At 36.3% G+C, this 23,147-nt stretch overlaps 1 protein-coding gene across 2 annotated transcripts; it reads left to right on the forward strand.

Annotated features, from left to right (window-relative positions):
• The first annotated feature begins 22 nt into the window (after positions 1–22).
• On the forward strand, positions 23–22,019 carry LOC117421220 (microsomal triglyceride transfer protein-like). 2 transcript variants are annotated; one of them, XM_034035329.3, is made up of 18 exons: positions 23–1,038; positions 2,345–2,538; positions 2,949–3,092; positions 9,678–9,785; positions 10,102–10,218; positions 10,571–10,710; positions 11,028–11,178; positions 12,015–12,172; positions 12,255–12,423; positions 12,958–13,065; positions 13,643–13,855; positions 14,183–14,394; positions 16,455–16,552; positions 16,659–16,780; positions 18,164–18,391; positions 18,998–19,122; positions 19,577–19,747; positions 20,129–22,019. In XM_034035329.3, exons 1-18 carry the CDS (start codon positions 975–977, stop codon positions 20,280–20,282), a joined length of 2,676 nt encoding a protein of 891 aa, XP_033891220.2. In that variant the 5' UTR covers positions 23–974; the 3' UTR covers positions 20,283–22,019. The 2 variants fall into 2 exon arrangements, with proteins under 2 accessions (XP_033891220.2, XP_058886527.1); XM_059030544.1 differs by having other exon boundaries at positions 215–248.
• Positions 22,020–23,147: the final 1,128 nt, after the last annotated feature.

Consider the following 23,147-nt stretch of genomic DNA (forward strand, 5'->3'; position numbering starts at 1 on the left):
ATAATTTATATATTGCAAAACCCTCATATCATTTTTAGTTATTATGTTACACTATAGTAAGTGTATTTAAAACCTAAAATAGTTGTGCATTAACGGAATATTTTTACTAGATATGTTTATAAAAACAATTAGAAACAAAACCAGTAATAAATAACTTCAACTTTTGATACGTATTGCATTGCAGCGTGAACGCGTGACGTCACCAGAGCTACTTTGACCCGACTGCTTACACAACAGTACTTAAGGAAGTAGGTGAAAGGTTCATGGAATAAACTGTAAAACAATTTCCTCAATGCTGAACTATCAATTTTAAAAATAAAAATTGCGATTCTTATGTATTAGTAAATGGTCAGCTCAAAAGCTGGTTGAATGTAGTAAAGTCATAATAATGTAGAAAAATGGGGATACAAACAAGACTGAGACAGATTTTCAGTACTGTATTGTGAGGGAGCTAATCCATAACTTTTCAGATGTATTTGTAAAGCATCTTAATAGAAATATAACGAACTGGCTTTTATTGACATAAAAGTATGGACTTTGTTTAAACAACAGCCAAGACCGGTACAACCAGTATTAAAAAAGAAAATAAAAAAGAAACAGGTTCAACTACGGCTAAGCGATGAGATGAGGGTGTTTTTACTTACTTATTTATTATTATTATTATTATTATTATTATTATTATTATTATTTGCATCGGGCGGGGTGGTTACTTAATACAGCAAATACATGTATTCAAAATCTCACATCTCCCAAGTTTAATCATTTACCTGAGCTCATTGTGTGATCTAGTACGTGTGCGTGGAGTTTGGAATCTGACCCCCACTCCATCTAAAGACAAACTATTTATTGCTGTCGATCTGTGAGAGGCTGTCTGCTTTGTATTAGCTTAATTCTGAAAACGTCAGTTACTCCAGGGTTTGTTTTAAATGAGCTGCTAGATAGTTGCAATAATTTGAAATCCAATAACCCTAAATATGCTAAGGCTAAATCTGATTTTCATCTGCATATTTTTTATTCAATTTTCTGCTGCTGCTAAAGGTGAGTATTTCTTACGTTTCTAATGATAGTAAACCCAGTGAGTGTAACTCAGCTGTACAGTAGCATTCAGGTCACATGGTTTATAGTCTTGCCTTGGTTTGCCAATATTGAAGTTTTGTTAGTTCTAGAAATGTTGGAATTACACATTTTAAAATATAATGTAACACGTCAATAGTGCATGTTAATGGTCTGTGTTCTTTATTATATTTTGCAATGGAAACATCAAGTTTATAATCCCATTCATGCTGTTTTCCCATTCAGCTTTTTTTTTTTTTTTACTGCTTCTTGAGTTTTCAGGTTTTCTGTCGATTTTATTTGTGAGCTGTCACAGATTTAAAATGTAGGCCTTTGCTGCTCGTACAGGAAACTAATTTAAAGGATGTAAGCAGATCACTGTTGTCCACTCAGTAAATATAGGCTAATATTGGGGAAAGGATGCCATAGTTTATAGGTTATATTGACACCCACATTAAACTGGTCAAGCATTACAAAATCTGAATATTTCACAGGTGGTTTTGAAAACTCAGTTTCTCATTACAACACATAAGGCCCAAGGGTGTTTTGTCATTATCTCTCATTTCAAATTGAGGAAAGCTATTTAGTTCAGTGGAACCAGCATTATACAAAAGTTTGAACTACAATGCATAAAGTGATTAGGTACCTGGAAGCAACAACAACTTTAGCATCAAAAACATTATCTTTGAGATAATTTGGATATTCCAAAATGAAGTGTTGAAGATGACTTCAACAGAAAGGCAAGGCTAATGAGTAGCAAGCAGTCCTTTACGAACAAGTTACTGTATACTGCCTTTAAAAAGAGTTACTGATGCCCTTTGAAAGGCCACGCAAGCGCAGAGGTACACTGGTTTTAAACATTTAAACCAAAATGTTTAAAATAGGATTTGAATAAGGGTTGAGCTGTGTATCTGTTACAAATGTAAGTATCGAAATTGTTAGTATAGTTTTCATGTTCTTCCCAATATCTTATCAATAGCCCTTGCATATATTTAACAAGTAAAAACAGAACTATTGTCTGATGTTTTAAAATGGATACCCATGACAGTTAATCGAAATGTGCTTTTATGTCCATTTGTTTTGCATTAATGTCATCCTTGTTTTCTCCCTACCGTGCAAGTATATGACTTTATATATGAATATGAATAACACAGTGATGGTTTTTGTAATTGCAGACATGGTTTATGGGCTTGTTAGCTGTGTAATTACAATAAGAACCCATTCAGAATGTTTGGTTGTGAAAAGAGAAACTTCAATAATTACATTTTAAATAAATGTCTTCCTTTTGAAGTTTCAGACCAAACGTCTGGACCAAGACTCAACAATGAAAAACTGTACAAGTACAGCTATGCTGCTGAGGTGCTGTTGGACAGAGCCAAAGGGACGGCCGAGGAAAGCACAGGTTATAGGATTTCAACCAGCGTCAACGTCAACTTAGTTTGGAGAAATCCAAGCAATAAAGATGAGCAGCTCATCAAAATATTGGTATGTGTTCTGTAGGGAAAACAGGGCTTGTTGAAATGCAGTTGTATTTTGCTCTATTTGACACAACAGTAGTGCAAAAACCCGGCTGCTGCTTACCCTGGTGGGGCATTGGCTGATCAACTGTGAATATACTTTGTATCATAATCTGGGGACATAGGAAGATACCTGTACGTCTGTCTTTAAATCAGTTTCATGATACTGATTAGGGAAGGGATGTACAGTATGTTACTAACAAACTTGTTAAAGTATATCTAATTCTGTACTAGTATCCTATACTAATTCCATTAGAAATGAAAAAAAACATGATCTTTTCCCCAGAAAACATCTTACCCTGTCATGCGCTTTCTCTTAAAGAGGAGAATGGTTAACCTGTGTTCCTGTGTTGCTGTGTTCACTGGTCTTCCCTCTAGATGAGTGACGTCAAGATTGAAAATGTGAACAAACGTGACGACAAGAGAAACATCTTCCTGGGGTCGTCTGCAAAAAGCATCCTGGGAAAAGACAATCTGGCAGCTCTAGAAAAACCACTAATCCTTCACTTGAACTTTGGAAAGGTATGGAAATCTGGAAAATGTATCCATCTGTAAAAGTATTATTTTATTCCTAATAGCTGTGCTTCAGAAACATTTGGTTGAGCCTTTCATTTGTTTGTTTGTTTATTTATGTATTTATTTATTTATTTATTTTACTTGTTCATGGCACAACTATACTTATTTTGGTATTTGTAACTGACACATTTTTTTTTTTTAATTAACTTTATTAGTGATAACTTTTTAGGGCAGGTGTATTGTTATGTTGATATGGTTGGGTCTATGTGAGTTTATAGAAGACTGCAGTCTACTGTCTAATCTCCTTATCACCTATTAAAATACAATTGTTATTGTCTTGGACCTTGCATCAGTAAAGGATTAGCTCTTGTATACTGATATTTCTAAATGAACCAGTATTGTTCTAGTGATCTAGCAGGTTGTGTGCATTTACTCTACTGATTAAACAGCCACTGTTTATCTCAGGTTATTGGAGTACTCTTATCAAGCGTGCACCAACAAAACAGCAAAAATAAAAAAGTTAACATGGCAGTTGTTAATGTATTTGTTATCACTTTACAGAGGCATTTAAGGAGAGCATAAAGGAATGTCACATGATTGGTGCTGAGAAGGCACAATTCCACTTTGATGTAGTTTTGATAAGAGTCATAAAAATGACAAAAGGATCAAAAGGAAACCGTTGTTAAGAAGGACATGATTTATCTAGGTCTTTACAACAAAATCCAATTACTTTTGTAAAAGGAAGGTGAACTGTTAACATTACAAAGCTGGAAACAGATAACTTCATTACGTTTCTCTTTAGGAAATATACCATTTTTAATTAAGGCTGCTTTATCAGTAAAGAGTGTCTTGCCCCACTGGTAATTTTTATAGTGTGTAGGCAAATGTCTCTTTGAAAAAATACATAAAAGTTTGGAACAATGCAAATTACGTATTTCTATTAAGTATTATAATGACATCACCAAACATATAGTGTGTCTTTAAAGGTGTAATTCCGATATGAAGAACGTATTGCCCCAAGGTATCCAGTATCCAATAATAAAAACAGGCCAGCCGCAGCCCTATATAGTAGTACTCCATTAAGGCTGGCTTTTCTATATAAAAAAACTTCTTCCCCCGGAATAATGCCAAGTGTATCACATTGTATGGTCTTATATCTCTTAGGAAAAGTAGTTGAGATTCGCAGACTAGACAAAAAGGACATTGCATTTGCAGATCATTAGTGCATGTGCTTAAACAGCATATTGTCAAAATATATTGCATAGGTTCTTACCTTACACTGCCTTCCTGTGACATATACTATGTGTGTGTGTGTGTGTATATATATATATATATATATATATATATATATATATATATATATATATATATATATATATATATATATATATATATATAAAATTTAAAAACATACAAATTCAAATCACAGAGAGTGTATCTCTCTCTCTCTCTCTCTCTCTCTCTCTCTCTCTCTCTATAGATAGATAGATAGATAGATAGATAGATATAGATATATTTAGTGGGAGTTATTCTTGGCTTACTCTGATAAGGCCAAGTCTCAGGCAGTAATTGTGCGTGCTGCCGCCCTTCTTTAAATAATTTATATAAAGTGCGCCATTTTTAAATAGCATATTTACACATATAACCATGAATAAACTAAAATAAAAGAGAATAGATAGCGTCTCGCTTTGTTTAAATTTGGCAGATTTGTCAACACTACTGTTTTAAAGATCACTCATCTCCAGTACAATTATCCAGAGAAAGTGGATTTGTAACTAAGTCTACTACGGTGCTTCCCATGTCTGGTGAAATTAAAAACTATATAGAGAGAATTAAATTCTAAATTGAAATGTATTATTTTATTTATTTATTTTTCTCAATAACAGTCGGCAAAATTCAGTGCTCATGAGTGCTCATGAATGATTGGACAGCTGTCAGATCTTTCACTTTCCCATTGGCTACTCACTCGCCTTCACTTTTCATGCAGAATACTGTAAACGGCCTCTGCTTCCTTATGATTGGACAGTTACGTAAAACTTGGCAGATATTCGACTATCTTGTTGGTTAAACTTACTGTCAGTACCTGCAAATGAAACAGACACAGTTTATGTCCCACCCATGGGCTACCGCAGAGAAATTGCAGATATTCAATTGGTTGATCGTATCGCAGAGGCCCTTCAGAAAAACAAAAATATGTCGAGTACGTACAACAGACACACTGTCAACAGACTGCTGTGACGCTTTTGTTGGAAAATGTGTTTAAATTTATTGCTGAACACATTTAGTTTTTTGGTTTTTAGTGGTTTTCATATTATTATTATTATTTCAATACAAGGTTTGGTGTCTTTCAAAAGTGTATTTCATTTTATTTATTCACAGTATAGGCATACGAAAGATCGTTGAAAAGCTAATTTGGAAACTAAGAAATTAAAAAAGGTATATATATATTTTTTTTTAATTTAGAAAATAAATAGTTTATAAGGGACTTGAATTTTAAAATGCAGTTCCACCATGAGGCTTCTTTTAGCAGTAAAACTGACTTGTTTATCATCTTTTTTTAATGGTCTTATTCTTTTGTTTATTATTCTTATTATTTACTTACACTACTACTATTTTAGTCTTGTTATTTTAGTTTGTATTATTTGTTTTTGTCTTTCGGAATCCCTGGAAACAAAGCATTAGTCTTAGCTTTGGGTTTAAAATAAATTGAATTGAAATATCTTTTTATTTGTTTAAGATTCTCTTTCTATTTTTGCTATTTTTATTAAGAAAAACTATTCTACTTTGTTGCACTAGCTTTAACACGAAGTAAAGGATGCATTCATTAAGTCCACGTGGCCCAATAATGGTTTATGATTGTTGATGTGTCCTGGTCTTTGCTTTTTGATCACTTTTTATCGGAAGCGCAGTGATGCAATGCCCCCTGGCTGATAAAAGTGCAGGTTACACACTTGGCGTATGAGAACGACACTGTGTCACTGAATAAAGTCCACAGCAATGCACAAGGTGAAAAGAAAAACCTGGGTTGCTGGACCCTGAAGTTCAAAGTTTAGGATATTGAGCAGTAATATGTGCCAGGATTTCTTGGAGTGATCCTCATTTGCGGGGGAGTTATGGTGTGTTAACTTTCCCTTCCAGTGCAAAGTACAACTGTAAAGGAGCATCTTTAAATACTGTATGCCTGCATGTTCCCAGTGTCCCAATGATTGTAGCCAATCTATTTTTTTTTTTTTTTTTTTTTGGTTAAATCACGGACAGCTCCTTCATATGTATGAATTAACTTCTTATGGTCATCCCATGAACATACTGTCGGCGGCGCCTAATCGGGATACTGATAATCGGGACGTATGCTTAAATGGGATACAACTCTGGAAGATGGTTCTTCCCAATTATGTGGCTTAATTTGGATAGAGTATTTTCAAATGATGAACCGAGATCACTTTTTAGAGCAAGACAGGTTCGTGTAGCACAGTTCAGTGAGTACGCGATTACCGCTGTGACTTGTTTCTCAGGCTGCTGTTGGAAAGAAAGTTGTCGTGTCAACATCGCAGGTGCCTCATGTAGAAATAAAAAAACAACTATTTTCATTTTGTTTAGCAATAAAAAAAAAAAAATAATTGACTTGTATTTTAATTTATGTATTTAACATTTCATCATAATGTGATGTAATTTCATTATTTTTCTTTTCATTTAGAAACAAAAAAAAAAGTATGCCTATATTATTTACTTGGGACAGCCTTCAAGATATTTTTACATCTCCTGAGGCGTCTCGATAAGCAGCGCCAACTGTATCATAATTAGGGGTCTACCTAAATCGCGATTTTGTGGAAATTGGGAAATTGAGGGGTCACTGCAAAATTCACCTCTTTAGGGGCTAATGCATAACGGACAAGTAAGGAGAGGAAAAAAAAGAAACCACATTTAAATTAACAACTGCACAACGCAAGCGACGCAAACTACATGTTTTCCTTCTGTAGATAGTTTTTTTTTTTATTCCTTCGCCGTCCTGTGTGCATTGTACTTAGACAAATAACATTTCTAAAATTTATAAATAAATACTCCAAAGCGGTTAACATTCTTGTTTACTGTTCAAATGACAACAATGTTTTAATCAGCCTATCAGTGCGTCTGTACTGGCTTTTCTGTGACCTGTACTGTGCAGGAGGGGGTGGGACAAAGTTGGTGCTGCATTGTTTTGATTTAGGTTGCTAAAATCTAGTTTTCAGCATTGGAGGTAAAATACCAGAAATGGACGACAAAGCAAAAAAAGCAAAGTATATTTCAGCTGATGATCGTGTCAAGATATTTCCCAAAGAAACTGTATTGACTCGGTACTAATAAAATAAATTATTGGATGGGACAAATAACATGACAACGAATGTGCTGCATATATTGCCTTTATTAAAGTATAACAGATGCCCTTGTTTTACCGCGTTTTGGGACTGTTTCTAATCGATGTCCACATCTGTATAACTTGGCAAAGCTTTGCCTTACACTTTTTATCACTAGTAGTTAGGGTATTTGAAAGGGCTAACAAGTGTACCAATTGATTACACATTCAGACAATCAGGTATTGAGGTATTATTGTAAAGCAACTAGACTTACAGCTATTTATATTAAAGATAAATACATACACAAATACTGTACATATTTTCACAACCAGTTTCACAAATACACACATGACTAAAACGGCGTCATTATTATTATTATTATTATTATTATTATTATTATTATTATTATTATTAATAATCCTATGCGTAACATTCCCCCTTCTCATATATTGAATAGTTTGCTCCAGAATCAGCTCGTCTCACTGTCTTACTGCAGCTGCTTAAGTGCGAATGAGACTGAGGTTTTGAAATATAAGTGCATCCGTTTGCAAAAAAAGATGTGTAAGGCCACACACACCCTTTATTTGCTTGTTACGATTGAGTTTTATCTTTTAAATAAATGTTTAGCTTATTTTATCTGCATTATTTCTTATATATGGGTCTAAAATAAGAACTGTTCCAATTATTACATCTAATTGTAAAAATGCTGACACCTCAGCACAGCGTTGATACAGGTTCCCTTCACCTCTCTTACTCATTATTCACACCTGTTGTTCCAGACTGGAGGCACGCTCTAGTCAAACTTTTCAAGGGTTTCTTACGGTTATTGTATTCTTTGCTTGTTTGTATGGGTTATACACATGTATATCTCCATATATTAATAGGAGTAAAACAGTTCAATATTCTACACGTGAAGTATGGAAGCGGTGCTCTCCCTGCCCAAGAGAAGTGGGGGGTGGGGTGGGGGGGGCGGCGCTCCCCCGCGACCCCCAGCACTACACCCCTGCTTCCAACCAATTCAGTGAATGCAGAACATGCAGTCTCAATGTATGGGCAAGTCCACACAGACAGAGGATGTCGGCAGCAACTGCTGGGAGGTGTTGCATGCTTGCCTTTAACAAATGACAGCACTCTGTTTTAGTAAGGAAGTAAGTACCACTATTTTTAGGCTTTTATAGTGCTCTGAAATATTGTCTACTTAGGTTTATTTAATGTTTAAACAAGTCAGCGTAATGTCTGCGAAATCCTAATTTTATTCCATAACCTACCCGCGAAAAATACGTAAATTTACCGCGATTTAAGTAGACCCCAATCATAATTTGTAAACAGTCAAGAGGCAACACATACGTTCTAAGTACTGCATTATTCAAAAGTTGAACTTACATATATCGTAATCTACTGATGCATGATTATAGGTACCGTATTCTTTCAAATTTAAGACGTCCTCTAATTTAAGATGCAGCCTAAATTTCCCATCCTCAATTAGAGGAAAAAATAAAACATCCATTGAAGCTGCATTTACAAAGATAGTCTCAATTACGCATATAAGGAAACAAGGTACGTTTGTACATATGGAGGAGGCGGTTTGCAGCCGTCTGCTTTCACACAGAGCATTACAGTTATGCGCTCTTCTCATTTCCAGCTGTGATTACTCACACATGTTTTTCTCCCTTTTTGTGAACTGTGGTATTGCTTGGCATTAAAAAAAAAACGGTGGTCTGAACAGCATTTCTGATCTCTCCAAGCTGGTACTGTTTGTTAGAACTGAGCCTAATAACGAAACGCTGAAATTGTAAAAGCTTCTCTTCGAATTCATCAGGAAGCTAATGACGCTTCTTTGAAAATGGCTGCCTGTATTTCATGGGTGATTCGAGGTCGGGCACTTTTTTGTTCGTCTTTTCTTGGCAGCCAGTCTCATTGCTGTTTATGTACTCGGGCAGTCACATCTTTTGTTGGTGATTTTAATACACACATCATTATACTCGAATTTAAGATGCAGGCCTTTTTTTTATTTATTTATTTATTTATTTTTTTTTAAGAAAAATTCGAAGGAATACAGTATTCTAACCCCACAAAGCTTTTACACCTTTTTTTATTTGCTTTTTAATTTTGAATGATCTAATACTGTAATTTTCTGTTCTTGCTTCCCTATACTTTTCTCTCTGCACTCACTGCACTTAGGATGTATAAACCAGTACCATAGCACGGGTCACAGCCTACCACAGTGCAAATGTAATCTGTGGTTTCTGCTTGTTTGAAGGTCAAACGCTTGTATTCCTATCAGAAGGAACATGCAGTTATTAGGAACATCAAGAGGGGTTTGGTCAGCCTCTTTCAGTTGCAGCTCAGCTCTGGCAGGGGGGAAGAGGTCAGTAACGACAACTTTCACTTTAACATTTAACATATTTAATTTGTTCTTGCTTACATTTGTTCTAAATGGTGTTTTAGTGTATATTTCCAAAAATATTCTTTCATTAGTATGCAATACCAAATTGTAGTGGTCAATAAATGTTATGTAAAATTGTTAGATATGACCCAAGTAAATTACAGTGAGTGCATGAGTTTGGCTTGCAGTCAAGTATCCCACGCTAAGTATTCAGAAACCCATCACACCAAATATCTATTTTAATGAATCGTCTTGCAGTCATGTATTCATAAGCTTGCACTTTCTCCATGGAAAACAGGAGGATGTGTCTGGAAAGTGCAAAGTTAATTACCAGAGTCGTCAAAACCAGGTGACTCGAATCAAGGAACTGGACAGCTGCAAGACTGCTGACACAGGCTTCACAAGTCACAGCAAGGTCAGTGTTCCATGGAAAAGATTAACGTTTTAGTACATTGACGTAGAAAAAGTGAGTTGTGAATGGAGAGATTAATAAAAGTGAAACTATATAGTCATTATTCCTGGAAAATCTTACAGTGGACTGTTCCTCTACAGTCACGTAAAATTCCCAGTGAGACAATACCTGTAAGTTTACAAGTTGTTAATTTAGTTAGCAGTGTAAAATATCCTGTGGTGTGTCAACCAGTTACCATTAATTATCAACCAGCTTCAGTGAAAAGCCCTCCTGTTGTCTTTGCACTGCAGTTGTTGTTTTTATTTGCTATCGTTCCACTGACGGCTTTTCTTTTATCCCTTCTCCCACTTTCTAGGTATTGGGAGTTAGCAGCAAGTCCACATCAGCCACTGTTTTTACACTGGAGGATGGATTCATCAAATCGGCACACTCCGAGGAGAATCACCTTCTGTCTTTGAATGTGCGACAGGCTATCGCAGCCAAAATTGTATCAAAGTAAGGAAATGTCACTAATAATTGGGTGGGACCCTGGTAGAACAGGCTTGCTGCTTGTAAATATAGGCTATATAAACACAAAACTAATTAGTAAAGAATAAAGTTTAAAATACAGACTCTGTGGCACAGCAGGTTGATATACAAGCTTGGGGCCTCAACCGTATTTGACACAGTTGGTACCAGGCATATTTGAAAAGGGGGTTTGTGTTTTTTATCAAGAATAAACAGTTTTTCCTCACTTGTGTTGCATTGCTTTGAAAAATAAAAAATAATATATATATATATATATATAATATATATTTTTTTTTATCATGCAGACAAATGTTGCAGCTGGTAAAGATTGAAGCTGGACCCAAAGAAACAGCTGGAAAAGAAGTGAAGAGCATTATCAAGACTTTGGACCCAAAGTATGTGTCCATTCCCCTGGCAGCTGAAACAGTCAAATCAGAATGCAAAGGCTGCCCCACTGTAAGTACAACACTAACGATACAGCTGGTGTCTTCCCTAATGACACACTAAGGACCACCCAGATTTTTAAAAAATCTAATTTTCCTAAACATCCATACAGGTCTAGAGTGTTGAAAGAGCTAATATGCTAAAGATTTCCCAGGATGTATTTTTTTTTTCAAGATTAACAGAATTTACACATTATCTGAAGGTGTTTGTAGCCTGGGACTCTATTAGTCTCTCAAATAGATAATTCCTGCTGAAATGGACCAATTTATGGGGAGCTATTTCCTGTATTTGTGGTTGATGATACATAAACCACATATGAATGAGAAAATGGTGCCAAGACAGGTGTCGTGTGCATACAAAATAGGAGCTGTGTAAGACATGCTCCACATAGTCCCAGGTGTTTAAAGATGGGAAATATCCCACTTTTCCAACAAATAAATAGTTAATTAAGGTTGAGTAATCCCTGTTGGTCCACTTAAACTGCAATGGCTCATATGTAGTGGTGAGGTTGTCATCACTTAACCTGTTGGCATTCTCCTGTCATCAACTTGCTTAGATTGAAGCTTCACCCTCTGTATTACTCTATACAGTTACACAAAACTTTTATGAAAAACTTAGCTTGACTACAGTACCTCAGGCCTCTGTTATGGTTCTATTGTTGGCATTAGAAACCTGAACAGTCTTGCTTTGTGTATAAATAGAACTGATGGCCATGCGCTCTCTCTCTCTCTCTCTCTCTCTCTCTCTCTCTCTCTCTCTCTCTCTCTCTCTCTCTCTCTCTCTCTCTCTCTCTCTCTCCCTCTCTCCCTCTCTCCCTCTCTCTCTCTCTCTCTCTCTCTCTCTCACAGCTCTGGGAGCACTGGCAGTCAGTCAGTAAAGAATTTGAACCCAAGAGCCTCTCCAATTCCACAGCCGCCAGAAAATTCCTCTCCCTGATCCGGACTATGAGGAAAGCACAGAAGGAGGAGATCCTGCAGGTGCTCAGAAGTGCAAGCAGCTCTGTCCTGTAAGTACAGCAGCAGTATTATCATTACTACTGAACACTGATCTCAAATGTAAGTTTACATGTGATCTCCTACCTCTTGCAGCCCTCCATTAGTGGACGCAGTTACCTCAACTCAAACCTTGGCCTCGCTAGAAGCTATCCTGGAGTTCCTTGATTTCTCCGATGAGGAGGGTCTTGTGTTACAGGAGAGGTTCCTCTATGCCTGTGGCTTTGCTTCTCACCCCAATGAGGAAATGCTAAAAGCATTGATGGTGAGCTTTGTTATTGGAGGGTCTGGTTTTTGCCCTGCATTGGATGGAACTCTAGTAAACTTGTCCCAAGTTCACAGAGTGAGTCTAAGACTAAACTCGGATTGAACCCAGCCCTGCAGTCAGTTAGTAAGAGTTGGGAATGAAAACACGCATTAAATGGTTTTCTTTCTAGAAGAAGGTTGGCATGGTAATTGCAGCGTGACCAGGATAAACCACTGCAGGTCATTGCAGGAATTTCCAAAGGAGAACTTTCTGTGCTGTGATCCAACCACTGTAACACACTGCCTCCTCCAAAATCAGACCAGTTACACTATGTTGAATTCATCTTGCCATGTTATCTGTTGTATGCTATATTGTTTCAATAATGATGTCACCCCAGTATTATAAGTTTTACTAAACCCTGAAGCCACAAATATGAACAAATACAAGTTAGGAGGGAATTCTCATTTAGCCTCCTGTGGACATATGGGTGTTGGCCATTTAATACTGTGTGTTCTTTCTAACATGCTGTACTGTTCTTCTTTTCAACAACAGGGCATACGGAATGGGAAAATTAGCAGCAATGACATCAAGGAGTCTGTTGTAATTATCATGGGAGCCCTTGTTAGGAAGCTTTGTCAGAAGGGAGGCTGTGAGCTTCCAGTAAGTTTGTTCAATTGGATACTTGTGGTCAGGGGGAAAATTCAGACGATTGTGAGAAGATTATATTCTGATAATTTGCTTGCAAGTGTTCTTTTTTTTTTAAAGAATTCTCATCAGAAATTAAACTTGTTTTAAGAACCATACGTTTAAATTGGCCTACAAAAGCACTACTGAAACTTCTTAAATTAAATGCTACAATTAAGGTATTATGAGCTGTTTATAACATTAGCGTTCTGATCAATGCATTTTATAACTTGTAAAATGACTTGCAGATCTAATTCATGCTTATCTGGATGTCAGTCTCACACCTGACAGGCTATGAAAGCATTATGGAACACGTCTACCACATTCTCAATACTTTTGACCGCTGATCATTTTTTTTTATATGTCCAGGGTAATTTATCAACTAAGAGAGTGCTCATTGTCTCCCGCTTGAACTGTTTTTCAGAACAATTTTTGTCTAAATATCGAGTTCCAGTACAGTATATGAATAAATTGTTGAATTAAGAATATTATAATGAGGACCAAATTACAAAACAAATACACACAAACTTAAACTTTTTTCTTTCCTATTTAGGCTGTTGTGGAGACAAAGAAGTTGATTTTAGAGGGCCCAGACAGCACTGAGGTGGAGTCGGAGATCCAGATGTACCTGCTGTCTCTGAAGAATGCACTCTTACCTGAGGCTGTCCCTCTGTTGACAAAGTATTCCGAGTCAGGAAGCGGGACCATCAGCAGTATTTCCATCGCAGCCCTCCAGAAGTATGATGTTTCCTTGATAACAAAAGAGGTACGATACCTTTTGCTGTTTCATCTGACACTGAGGAGCAAATGGCACGAAACTAACTATATGATTAGCTTTTTCCAATAATCTTTTTGTTTCCCCATTTCCACAACGCCATCTGTTTACACGCTGTCATTTGGGTCATTTGGACTCTCCATTGCCTTCCTGTCATCTAATTTTTCTTCTCCCAACCAAATTAACAAATCCTGATTAAAACTTACAAATTGCTTTTGTGTTTGTGTGAAAAGAATATGACAGACAACTATACAATAAATCCACTGATCATGTTGAACATAACCTGCTGTTCACAGTGTGGCTTATTTCACTTTCCAGGTCAAGAAGACCCTGAACCGAATCTATCACCAGAACCACAGAGTCCATGAGAAGACTGTCAGGACAGCTGCAGCGGATCTCATTTTCAGCAGCAACCCCACATACATGGAGGTGAAAAACCTGATGCTCTCCATTGGATCCCTGCCTCACGAAATGAACAAGTACATGCTCTCCAAGGTCCAGGATATCTTGCATTTTGAAATGCCAGCAAGGTAAGGTACCGCCACATAGAGAGCACCTCTAGAGAGACAAGGAAATAGTGCTCAAAGTCTTTGCTCAGTAGTTTGGTTGCCGTGCTTAATTGCTGGCAAGATACTGGTGTAACAGCTGTTTTTACAGTAAACAATCTGTGTGCTGTAGGGCAGTGGTGCGCAAACTTTTTATATGCATGTGCCCCCCCCCCACCGACACTTTATTTTAGCAGGTGTTTGTTTTCCAGATTTAATGTAAATCGCATATGTTTTTCTAGATTTAACCACAAAAAGTCCAAATTTAGCTAAATACATAAATGTTAACAAACACATTCTTACAAGTTTTCAAAATTGTACTTTCAGATATAATTTATAAATGTTGAAAACGCGTATCGTAAACTCAACATTTAAAACCAGTCAATACATTTTTTTTTTTTTTTTTTTAACCTTGGCGAGTCAACATTTAGCTGACACATTAAATCTGGGTTTCTAACAAATAAATCAGTGAATTAATTATTATTATTATTTTTTTTTTTTTTTACACTTGGCAAGTCAATGTTTAGGTAGCATTTCTAACAAATAAATCTGTGAAAAAATACATGTAACTTGAATCTTTTTTTTTTTTTTTTTTTTTACACTTGGCAATTCAGCATTTACCTAACAGATAAATCTGAAAAACATTATTGTTCAGCAATTAAATATCAAAAAAAAAAAATTGGGGTTTTCACAAAATAGATATTTATTTTGCCAGCTAAATCTGAAGCTAAATGAGAGCATTGAAGCGTTTGATTTGGCATTGTATGCTGCAGAGCTGCCCTTACTCTCCGAGAGACAATGTCTCCGCTTCCCCGCCTCCTCTGCATACTGCAATGCCAAAAAAATGTACACATTTCGAAACTTTTAAGAATGTGTTTGTTAACATTTATGTATTAAGCTAAATCAGAACTTTTTTTTGGTTAAATCGAGGGAAAAAAAGACATGATTTACATTAAATCTGGGAAAAACACTGTTAAAATATTAGTGCTTTATTTTTACACTTGGAGCCCCATACATGTAAGCTGCCATTTCGACTCTGTTCACTGCACTCTCACTGACACTCCCCACTTCAAACATCATTTATCCGGTTCTACAAGCCCTAGAGTGACCGTCAACGGCTCATTTGAAAGGGAATAACTTGGAGTAATTGGCTGTCATTTATGTATTTATTTAAAATGTTCTATCCTAAAAAAAAAAAAAAAAGTTTTAATTTTTACAGAACTGCCTCTTTAGTCATAACTGCGCCCCCCTTACTGACTCTCCGTGCCCCCCAGGGGGGCATGCCCCACACTGTGCACCACTGCTCTAGGGGAATAAGGCCAGTCAGTTAATCTGATCTTAAAGGTCTCACTTACACTGTTAACCAGGTGAAACAGATGCATATATCAGGGTGTAAAGCTGATTTGATAAGTGATGTCCAAATGTAAAGTTCATTTGGTATGACAAAATTACGTGTTTCTGTGATCTTGGTCGTAACCCCATTCTCTACTGGAGGAAATAATTTGCTCACAAGTGGTTTGTAGTTAAACAGGTTGGTACCTGTATCGTTATTGTAAACAAGCAAAAACCTAACTCCAATTTGGAGTGCTAACCAGTTCTTAAACACCGGAAAGTTACACCGTTTACCGGTAACCAAACACATACTCTTGAAGTATTACCATACCTTTTCACAGTCGTGTTTTCTGAGTCTCTGTTCATGCCTGGCCATGCTACCTAGCAGCGTTCTTGGAAATGTAGTCTCGTTATGTAGCATCACAACTACATTTTCCTTTCACTGAGGATACGGGCTGTGCAGTAACCGCAAACCAACATATTTTCCATCGACTATTTTACCCAACATTCTGTTACAATGTAAAGACACGTTTTTGACGTAAATACTGACACTGGTACTTGGTGCATTGTGCAGAGAAGAGAGATGTAAAGCTTCTTTAAAACTGGAAAAAGTGTTGCAACAGAATATTTTATTTTGCGAATATTGACACAAGTAATACACCTTTTCGAACAACTGTGAATCGGCACTAAAATGTTTTTGTTCTTTGTTTCAGTAAAGTGGTTCGGCAAGTGATGAGGAACATGATTGCTTACAACTATGACCGTTTCTCCAAAGTGGGATCATCGTCTGCTTTCTCTGGCTACATTACACGTATGTGACCTCTCCCTGGTTATTACCATCAATAAACCAAGAGGCATTCTACATTCTGTTTCTGCAGTCCCCATGCAGGATTGTTTATGTTGGTTGTGTGTTGCAGGTGATCCGGACACGACTGCCACCTACAGTTTGGACATCCTTTATTCAGGCTCTGGTATCCTGAGGAGAAGTAACATGGACATCATGACTTTCAGCAAGGACACCCAGCTTCATGCAAGCCAGGTAATAAACAAACAGGGTGATGTTATTTTTGGGGAAATTAGTTCTTCTTACACATACGTCTCTGTTAATTGATCCAGCCAACAGGGTAGTCTTAAAAACTATATGAAGTTGGCTAGCTATGTTGCTTAGTGCTGGGAAACAGATCTGAATATTCAAATGAACATTGCTTGACATGTATTCCAAGGCACAAAATCATCTGTGTCCTCCAGAAATTATGTAATCGATAGAAATTAGAAACACGTGTCAAATCACACCGATTTACCACCTTGACAGAATTCGCGTGACAGTTTTGTTTTTTTTTTAAATGGGTGAGCTACCAAAATTGTAGGTGCTGCTTCAGATTTGGGAAGCGATTTCAATTTTGGTTCATTTCTCAATACAGATCAGGGATGTCAATCCAAAATGCCTCAGGTTTTGCAACATTGGCCCAGTTTGCAAGGGGGAGTTATGGATAGTGATCAGTGTTATGTTTTTTGTTTTATGTTGTAATCCTAGTTTCTGTTATGTGAAATGTAAAGAAACAAAATGTCTCTTTCATTGTACAACACCCCCTTTTCCCCATTTATCACATATATATATATATATATATATATATATATATATATATATATATATATATATATATATATATAATATATATATATATATTTTGTTTAGTCTTTATTCAAGTTGAATTTGACAGTTTTCACTTAGTTGTTCATATAGCTAAAAAAAAAAAGTAATGCTATTACTTCATGAAAATGTGTCTTTGGCAATGTGTCACTTGTTTATTTACAAAAAAATGTGGTGTCTACTTTATGTAATGTTTTTGTCTGAAATATATACTTTTTTTTACTTTTTGGCATTCTTTGGTTTTAGTTCGCAAGGGTAAAGAACGCCTTCACAACCTATTCTTGTTTGCATAATTTTCTGCTTTAATACACTGTTTATACAATGGCTTTGATTTACTTTCGGCAAATGAATGAATATTCGAATACTTGTCTGAATCTTGAACCGATATCCGACTATGAAAATTCCATGTTTGTTGTCGCTACTGTACGTGATTAGCCAGTAAATATGGTCCTTAAGTGGGTTAAAAAAAAGTTAATTTCCCCCTATCAAGGGGGTTTCAATCCATTATTGATGACAACTAGGAAGCCATTCCACCCTAACCAAGCCCCAGTGTTACTCCTTCATCAACTGGCCAAGGACCACCTTTGGCTGGTCGATCAAGGAGCTCAAGCAAGGTGACCGGCTGACTGGATTGAGTGGTAGTAGTAGACAACAGTTACAGGAGCGTCAATAATGCAGCCTGTAAAACAGTTACACGTGTGTGTTGTGTAAACGTGTAATTGGAAGTTATGGCAGCGCTGTTCCCTGAACACTGTTACTTGTATACTTCAGGTTGTGATTGAAGCTCAGGGTCTGGAATCGCTGATCGCAGCCACTGCTGATGAGGGGGAGGAGGACCTGGAGTCCTTCTCAGGGATGTCTGCTGTGCTCTTTGATGTGCAGCTCAGGCCAGTCACCTTCTTCAAGGGTTACAGCGACCTCATGTCCAAGATGTTCACAGCAACGGGGGAGCCCATTAATGTGGTCAAGGGTCTCATTCTGTTGGTGGACCACTCACAGGTAGGCACTCTATAACATTACTTTATTTTACTGTGCTTGAAATGGTCATACTTTAGGAGTTCACTGCTGGATAGAATCCTCCCTAGGTTGACTTCGTGTCTATTCACGGTCATATCCTGTGTATCCTTTGCTATTCCCCACTTCATCCTGACTTTTGTGTTCCCAATAACCAGGCCAACACGACAGTTCCTTTTCTTTTTGGATTAATTTTCTTTAATTGCAACATAGTACATATCACATATGCAGTCACTTGTACATGTGATATACGTGTGATATAATTCCTTCATATCCCTTACAGCAGGTGGGAATGCTTCTGACCTATATAGTGTTCTAACTTTGAATAATCTTTGTGATTTCAGGTTTGCAGATGACAGTTAATAATAATAATAATAATAATAATAATAATAATAATATGTAGACTTTAATGCAGGCTTTCCATTCATTCTACATGTGTTGGTTACTGTATAGAAATCTGTCTTCCTCTAATTTGGCGGACGTTCCCTTTCATTTGAATTTGATCCCTGCTGGTCTCACCCCTGTCTGGTATTGCTGTGGCTGGTAAACAGAGCTGAATCTTATTTAAACTCCCCCTTCCCACCCTACCAGGTGATCCAGTTACAGTCCGGGCTGAGGGCCAGTGCAGAGTTCCAGGGAGGGCTGGCCATTGACATTTCAGGTGGCATGGAGTTCAGCCTCTGGTACAGAGAGTCCAAGACCAGTGTCAATAACAAGTAAGCTGCCCACTTGGTCTAGTTTTCTCTTTCATAACATTTTTATTCAATGTACTAAAATTATAGATTTTTACTTAAATATATAAAGATACAGTAGACAAGATAGGACCATTTGTGAAAAATGTAGGAAAGTTACTGGTACTTTTTAAATGCATCCTTATTTTTTTGTGGTGGTGGCTCACTTGCCAGTACTAGAGATTAAAGGTTGCTGTGCATTTGCCTGGTGATGGGGGTACAGTGGATTCTTGCACACGTTTGCATTTTTCATTTTATCGAAACATCCACTTATCCAAATGTGATGATACATTCATACGATAATTACCTTTAAAATACACTGCATTAAAAAAAAATATTGGTGCACATGCTACAGAAAGATATTGCAGTCTATATCAGGTGAAGGAACTTGACATTATTGGCCCTATGAAACAGTTAAAATGTCTTTCCTGTTTCGTAGGGGAGCCATGGTTGTAACTGGCAATGTTACAGTGGATATGGACTTTGTTAGAGCTGGAGTGGAAGTCAGCTTTGAGACTGAAGCTGCACTGGACTTCATCACAACAGTGAAATTTTCACAGTACCCGTTTTTGGTGTGCATGCAGATGGAAAAAGCTCAGTTTCCATTCAGGTAAATTATTACTGGTCTCCTATATGTCTTGATATTATTAAAGTCTCCTGTTTTAGTTTTCAAAATACTGAAAAATAATAGACTAAACCAAGTCACTTTTGCTTCACATTAATTCATGTAGAGTTGAACTATAAAACGCAACGGACTAGATTTATCAACACCTTTACAATAAAATGCAATTTGCCCCATTTTTCTGTGAAAGAAAAATAAAATTAATGTTACATTATTATTAACCAAAAACATAGGCATACACTTGAGTCCTGAAGTTAACCATTTGAGTTGTGTGTTTTATAAGCTTAGCAGTTTAAAAAAAAAATAATAATTCATATGAGTTCATATGGATAGTTCATATGTTTAATTCAAATGTCTGTCAATTTTCAGACAATTCCTGACCAAGTATGAAAGCCTGGCTTCTGGAAAACACTACATCTCCCGTAAAGGCAGGAGAGAAATTGTGCCTGGTTCAGAATTCCCTCTCCATCAGGAAAACTCCAACATGTGTAAGAAAGTGTTTAGTGAAGGGTCAGACTGGTAGTGATACAAAGAGAAAACGCCGGAAGAGTGGCATAGGGCTGGCAAGCCGCTTTAGTAACTAGTGAATTAAGATGTACACTATTCAAACGATGTACATGCAGTGTTTACATATTTACAGCTATTTAAAACTTTTGTAAAGTAAAAGAAATATACAACACATTGATATGGGAAACATTTATTCTGTTTCCTATAGTTTGAGACCTCACAAAAAGAGATGACCAGTCTTAAACTACACAACAGTGCTGTATGTAAAAAATAAAAATAAAAAAGGCTTTCTAACTCCTAAGTAGTTTAACTTTATGAGTAATACCTGACATTCCCCTTTTGCTGTGCATCATGTGGTCAGATTTTATATATATTTTCATTTTGTATTATTTGTTGGTAGGTCTGTGGAAAAACAAGGGTTTTGTAAACCTGTTTTTTTTTTTTTTTTTTAAATAAATATTATGGTGCTGTGTTGGTTAGAATCTCAACTCAGTGCAGCTTCCTTTTTTTAAAAGTTGTCTACTGTAGGATCATCTTTGTCAAAAAGAAAACACAGTAAACTAAGTTTTCTAAGTGAAAGTCCGAATTTTAAGTTTCGATGAGTAACAGTGGATTTTGTCATATTTATTTTAATATTGTATGTTAATCCACTGTTATAAACAGATTCAAATCTTGAATCCTTAAAACATTTCAAATGAAATCAAACTTTAAAGAAAGAAAGAAAAAAAAAGATAATCCTTCACTGAAAATAAAACACGTTGCTTATTTGTAACTGATCTAGCCTTTTTTTGATCTGCAAGAATGTTTTCTCCCCTTTTCTTTTCCTGTTTCTTAAAGTGACTGTTCAAAATGCCAATGACGACCTGATTTATGACATGGTGTTTTTACAGAGATTGTGTTATGCCCTTAACAATTGGTATGTGTAGTCACAGGTGTGACCCAAGAATGCCTATGTTTTTAAAAATGTTTAGCTTTCTTGAATGTGTTTACATCCACACTATTGGCACTATGTACATTTGAGAAGTTCACACTGTTATTTATTTCTGATACACTTGAATAGTGATAGAAAGCATGGTGGCACATGTATAATATTGTTTGATTACCCTATTGATGTAGTTATTGGGTATAAACTGTAACACCGTACAGAAACTGTGCCTTCGTGTTGACTGGGATAGAATTATTAAATTAATTGTGTGGTACGCTTTAGTTATGTATTTGAACTCCTCACCATGGTAATACATTTTTGTGGACAATATGGGGAGGGGACAAACAATATTGGAATTACATTATTCAGATTCCCAGTGTGCTGGTTGCTATTATGACTGAACCAGGTCATTTTTTAAAATTAGCCTTGAAGAATGGAGGTGTTTTTTCAGATTACAAAGTTAGATTCCTGCATCCCGGTTGATTTTTAGCATCGTCAGGATTAACTTTACTGTGATGCTGACCAAATTCTATTTATTATTATTTTTCACAAAGAACATTACTGAATTATGGTGAAGCTGACATTGCGAAAGATTAGATAGAATAGATAGGCACTGTAGATAGATGGGGTGGGAAAGACCTCAAAATAAAATGATTGCCCTGGTAAGATGCAGCATTTTAGCAATTTCATTATTTTCCAGTTGTTTATACCATGTTATATTTCTTTCAGGTACTTTATGTACATTTGTTTTTCTCTCCATTTTTAAGTGAGACATTCCCTTATTCCAAGTGTAATCAGGAAATAAAGGAACAATTGAGTGTTGTGTGATTTCTGTTTTTTTCTGTTGATTTATTATTATTTATTTTAATTTATATTAGTTTGTGACAAAATCATCGTTGTGGTTAAACTATCCAAATAAGTATATGCCACAACAGGGCTATTGTACAGTACAACATGCTGTAGTCCTGTTATGTTTGAGGTCATGTTAACATTTTGGTCAGGGTGTTAATATTTAACCCTGCAGCAAATATGAATTCTGTATCTCAAAGGATAACAGATATGTTTAGTGATGGGGGACACAATGTCAATGCTATGAGCCTCAGAAGGTAACGTGTTTATAAACCTGCCACTGCTACAAATTATGTTATTATCACTGGACGTTCATCTTGAAATGTATTTCATGTTGGCATACAAGAAACATGTTCTTGTTACCTTGGCTTCAGACCAAATGGTTGAGAGAGATATATTATCTATCTATCTATCTATCTATCTTGGTTACATTACTTTTTTGTATTTTGGAAGATTGAAAGACTTGGTTCAGAGCTGTATTCTATGATTCTCTTATGTCAAGTTTCAATACGGGTGTTTTAAATAGTCTTTATTGGTTGTCATGTCAAAAGTGTGTATCTAGCTTAAATTTACTTATGATCTTTGCACATCATAATCCAGGTAAAGCAGGTGCTTCCATTGTATCCAAGATAATGTCAACACAAGCAACACTAAAACAAAAAAACATGGTTGCAGGATGTGCCTTAAACATTATGAGAAACATAGATACGATATTGCCAACAAGCCGGATAATGGAGGCTGAAATATTAACATCACACAACACTGTGCCCATTCAGCCAATGACCTCAAGCATTGAACATGCATTACCGAATAGCACAAAAAGTCTCACTGGGCTACTCCTTTTACAAGTGGCCTTTAAGTTTCTGTGTATTTTAATTGTGACTGTCATTCAGTACACTTTCCTTCCCTCGCTAACAATGGGAATTGACAAAGGTAATGGGTACATGAGATTTACTCACCACAAGTTGCCCCGGAACTACAGGTTCTGAACCTCCAGCTGGGAGAAGTCATCTTATTTGTTTGGTATTTAGTTAGGACACAGGGATTAACATAAAAAGTGGATGCCATTGGGTTTTTAAATGTCCACAATGCAGACATAACCTATTT

The sequence above is a fragment of the Acipenser ruthenus genome, chromosome 1, assembly GCF_902713425.1.
Source record: "Acipenser ruthenus chromosome 1, fAciRut3.2 maternal haplotype, whole genome shotgun sequence".
In the NCBI taxonomy this organism is placed as follows: domain Eukaryota; kingdom Metazoa; phylum Chordata; class Actinopteri; order Acipenseriformes; family Acipenseridae; genus Acipenser; species Acipenser ruthenus.

Coding starts and splice junctions, on each gene's coding strand:
- LOC117421220 (XM_034035329.3), top strand. CDS start 975: ATGCTAAGGCTAAATCTGATTTTCATCTGCATATTTTTTATTCAATTT. Junction 10,219..10,570: donor GCTTCACAAGTCACAGCAAG/GTCAGTGTTCCA, acceptor CCCACTTTCTAG/GTATTGGGAGTTAGCAGCAA. Junction 12,173..12,254: donor AGTGCAAGCAGCTCTGTCCT/GTAAGTACAGCA, acceptor TACCTCTTGCAG/CCCTCCATTAGTGGACGCAG.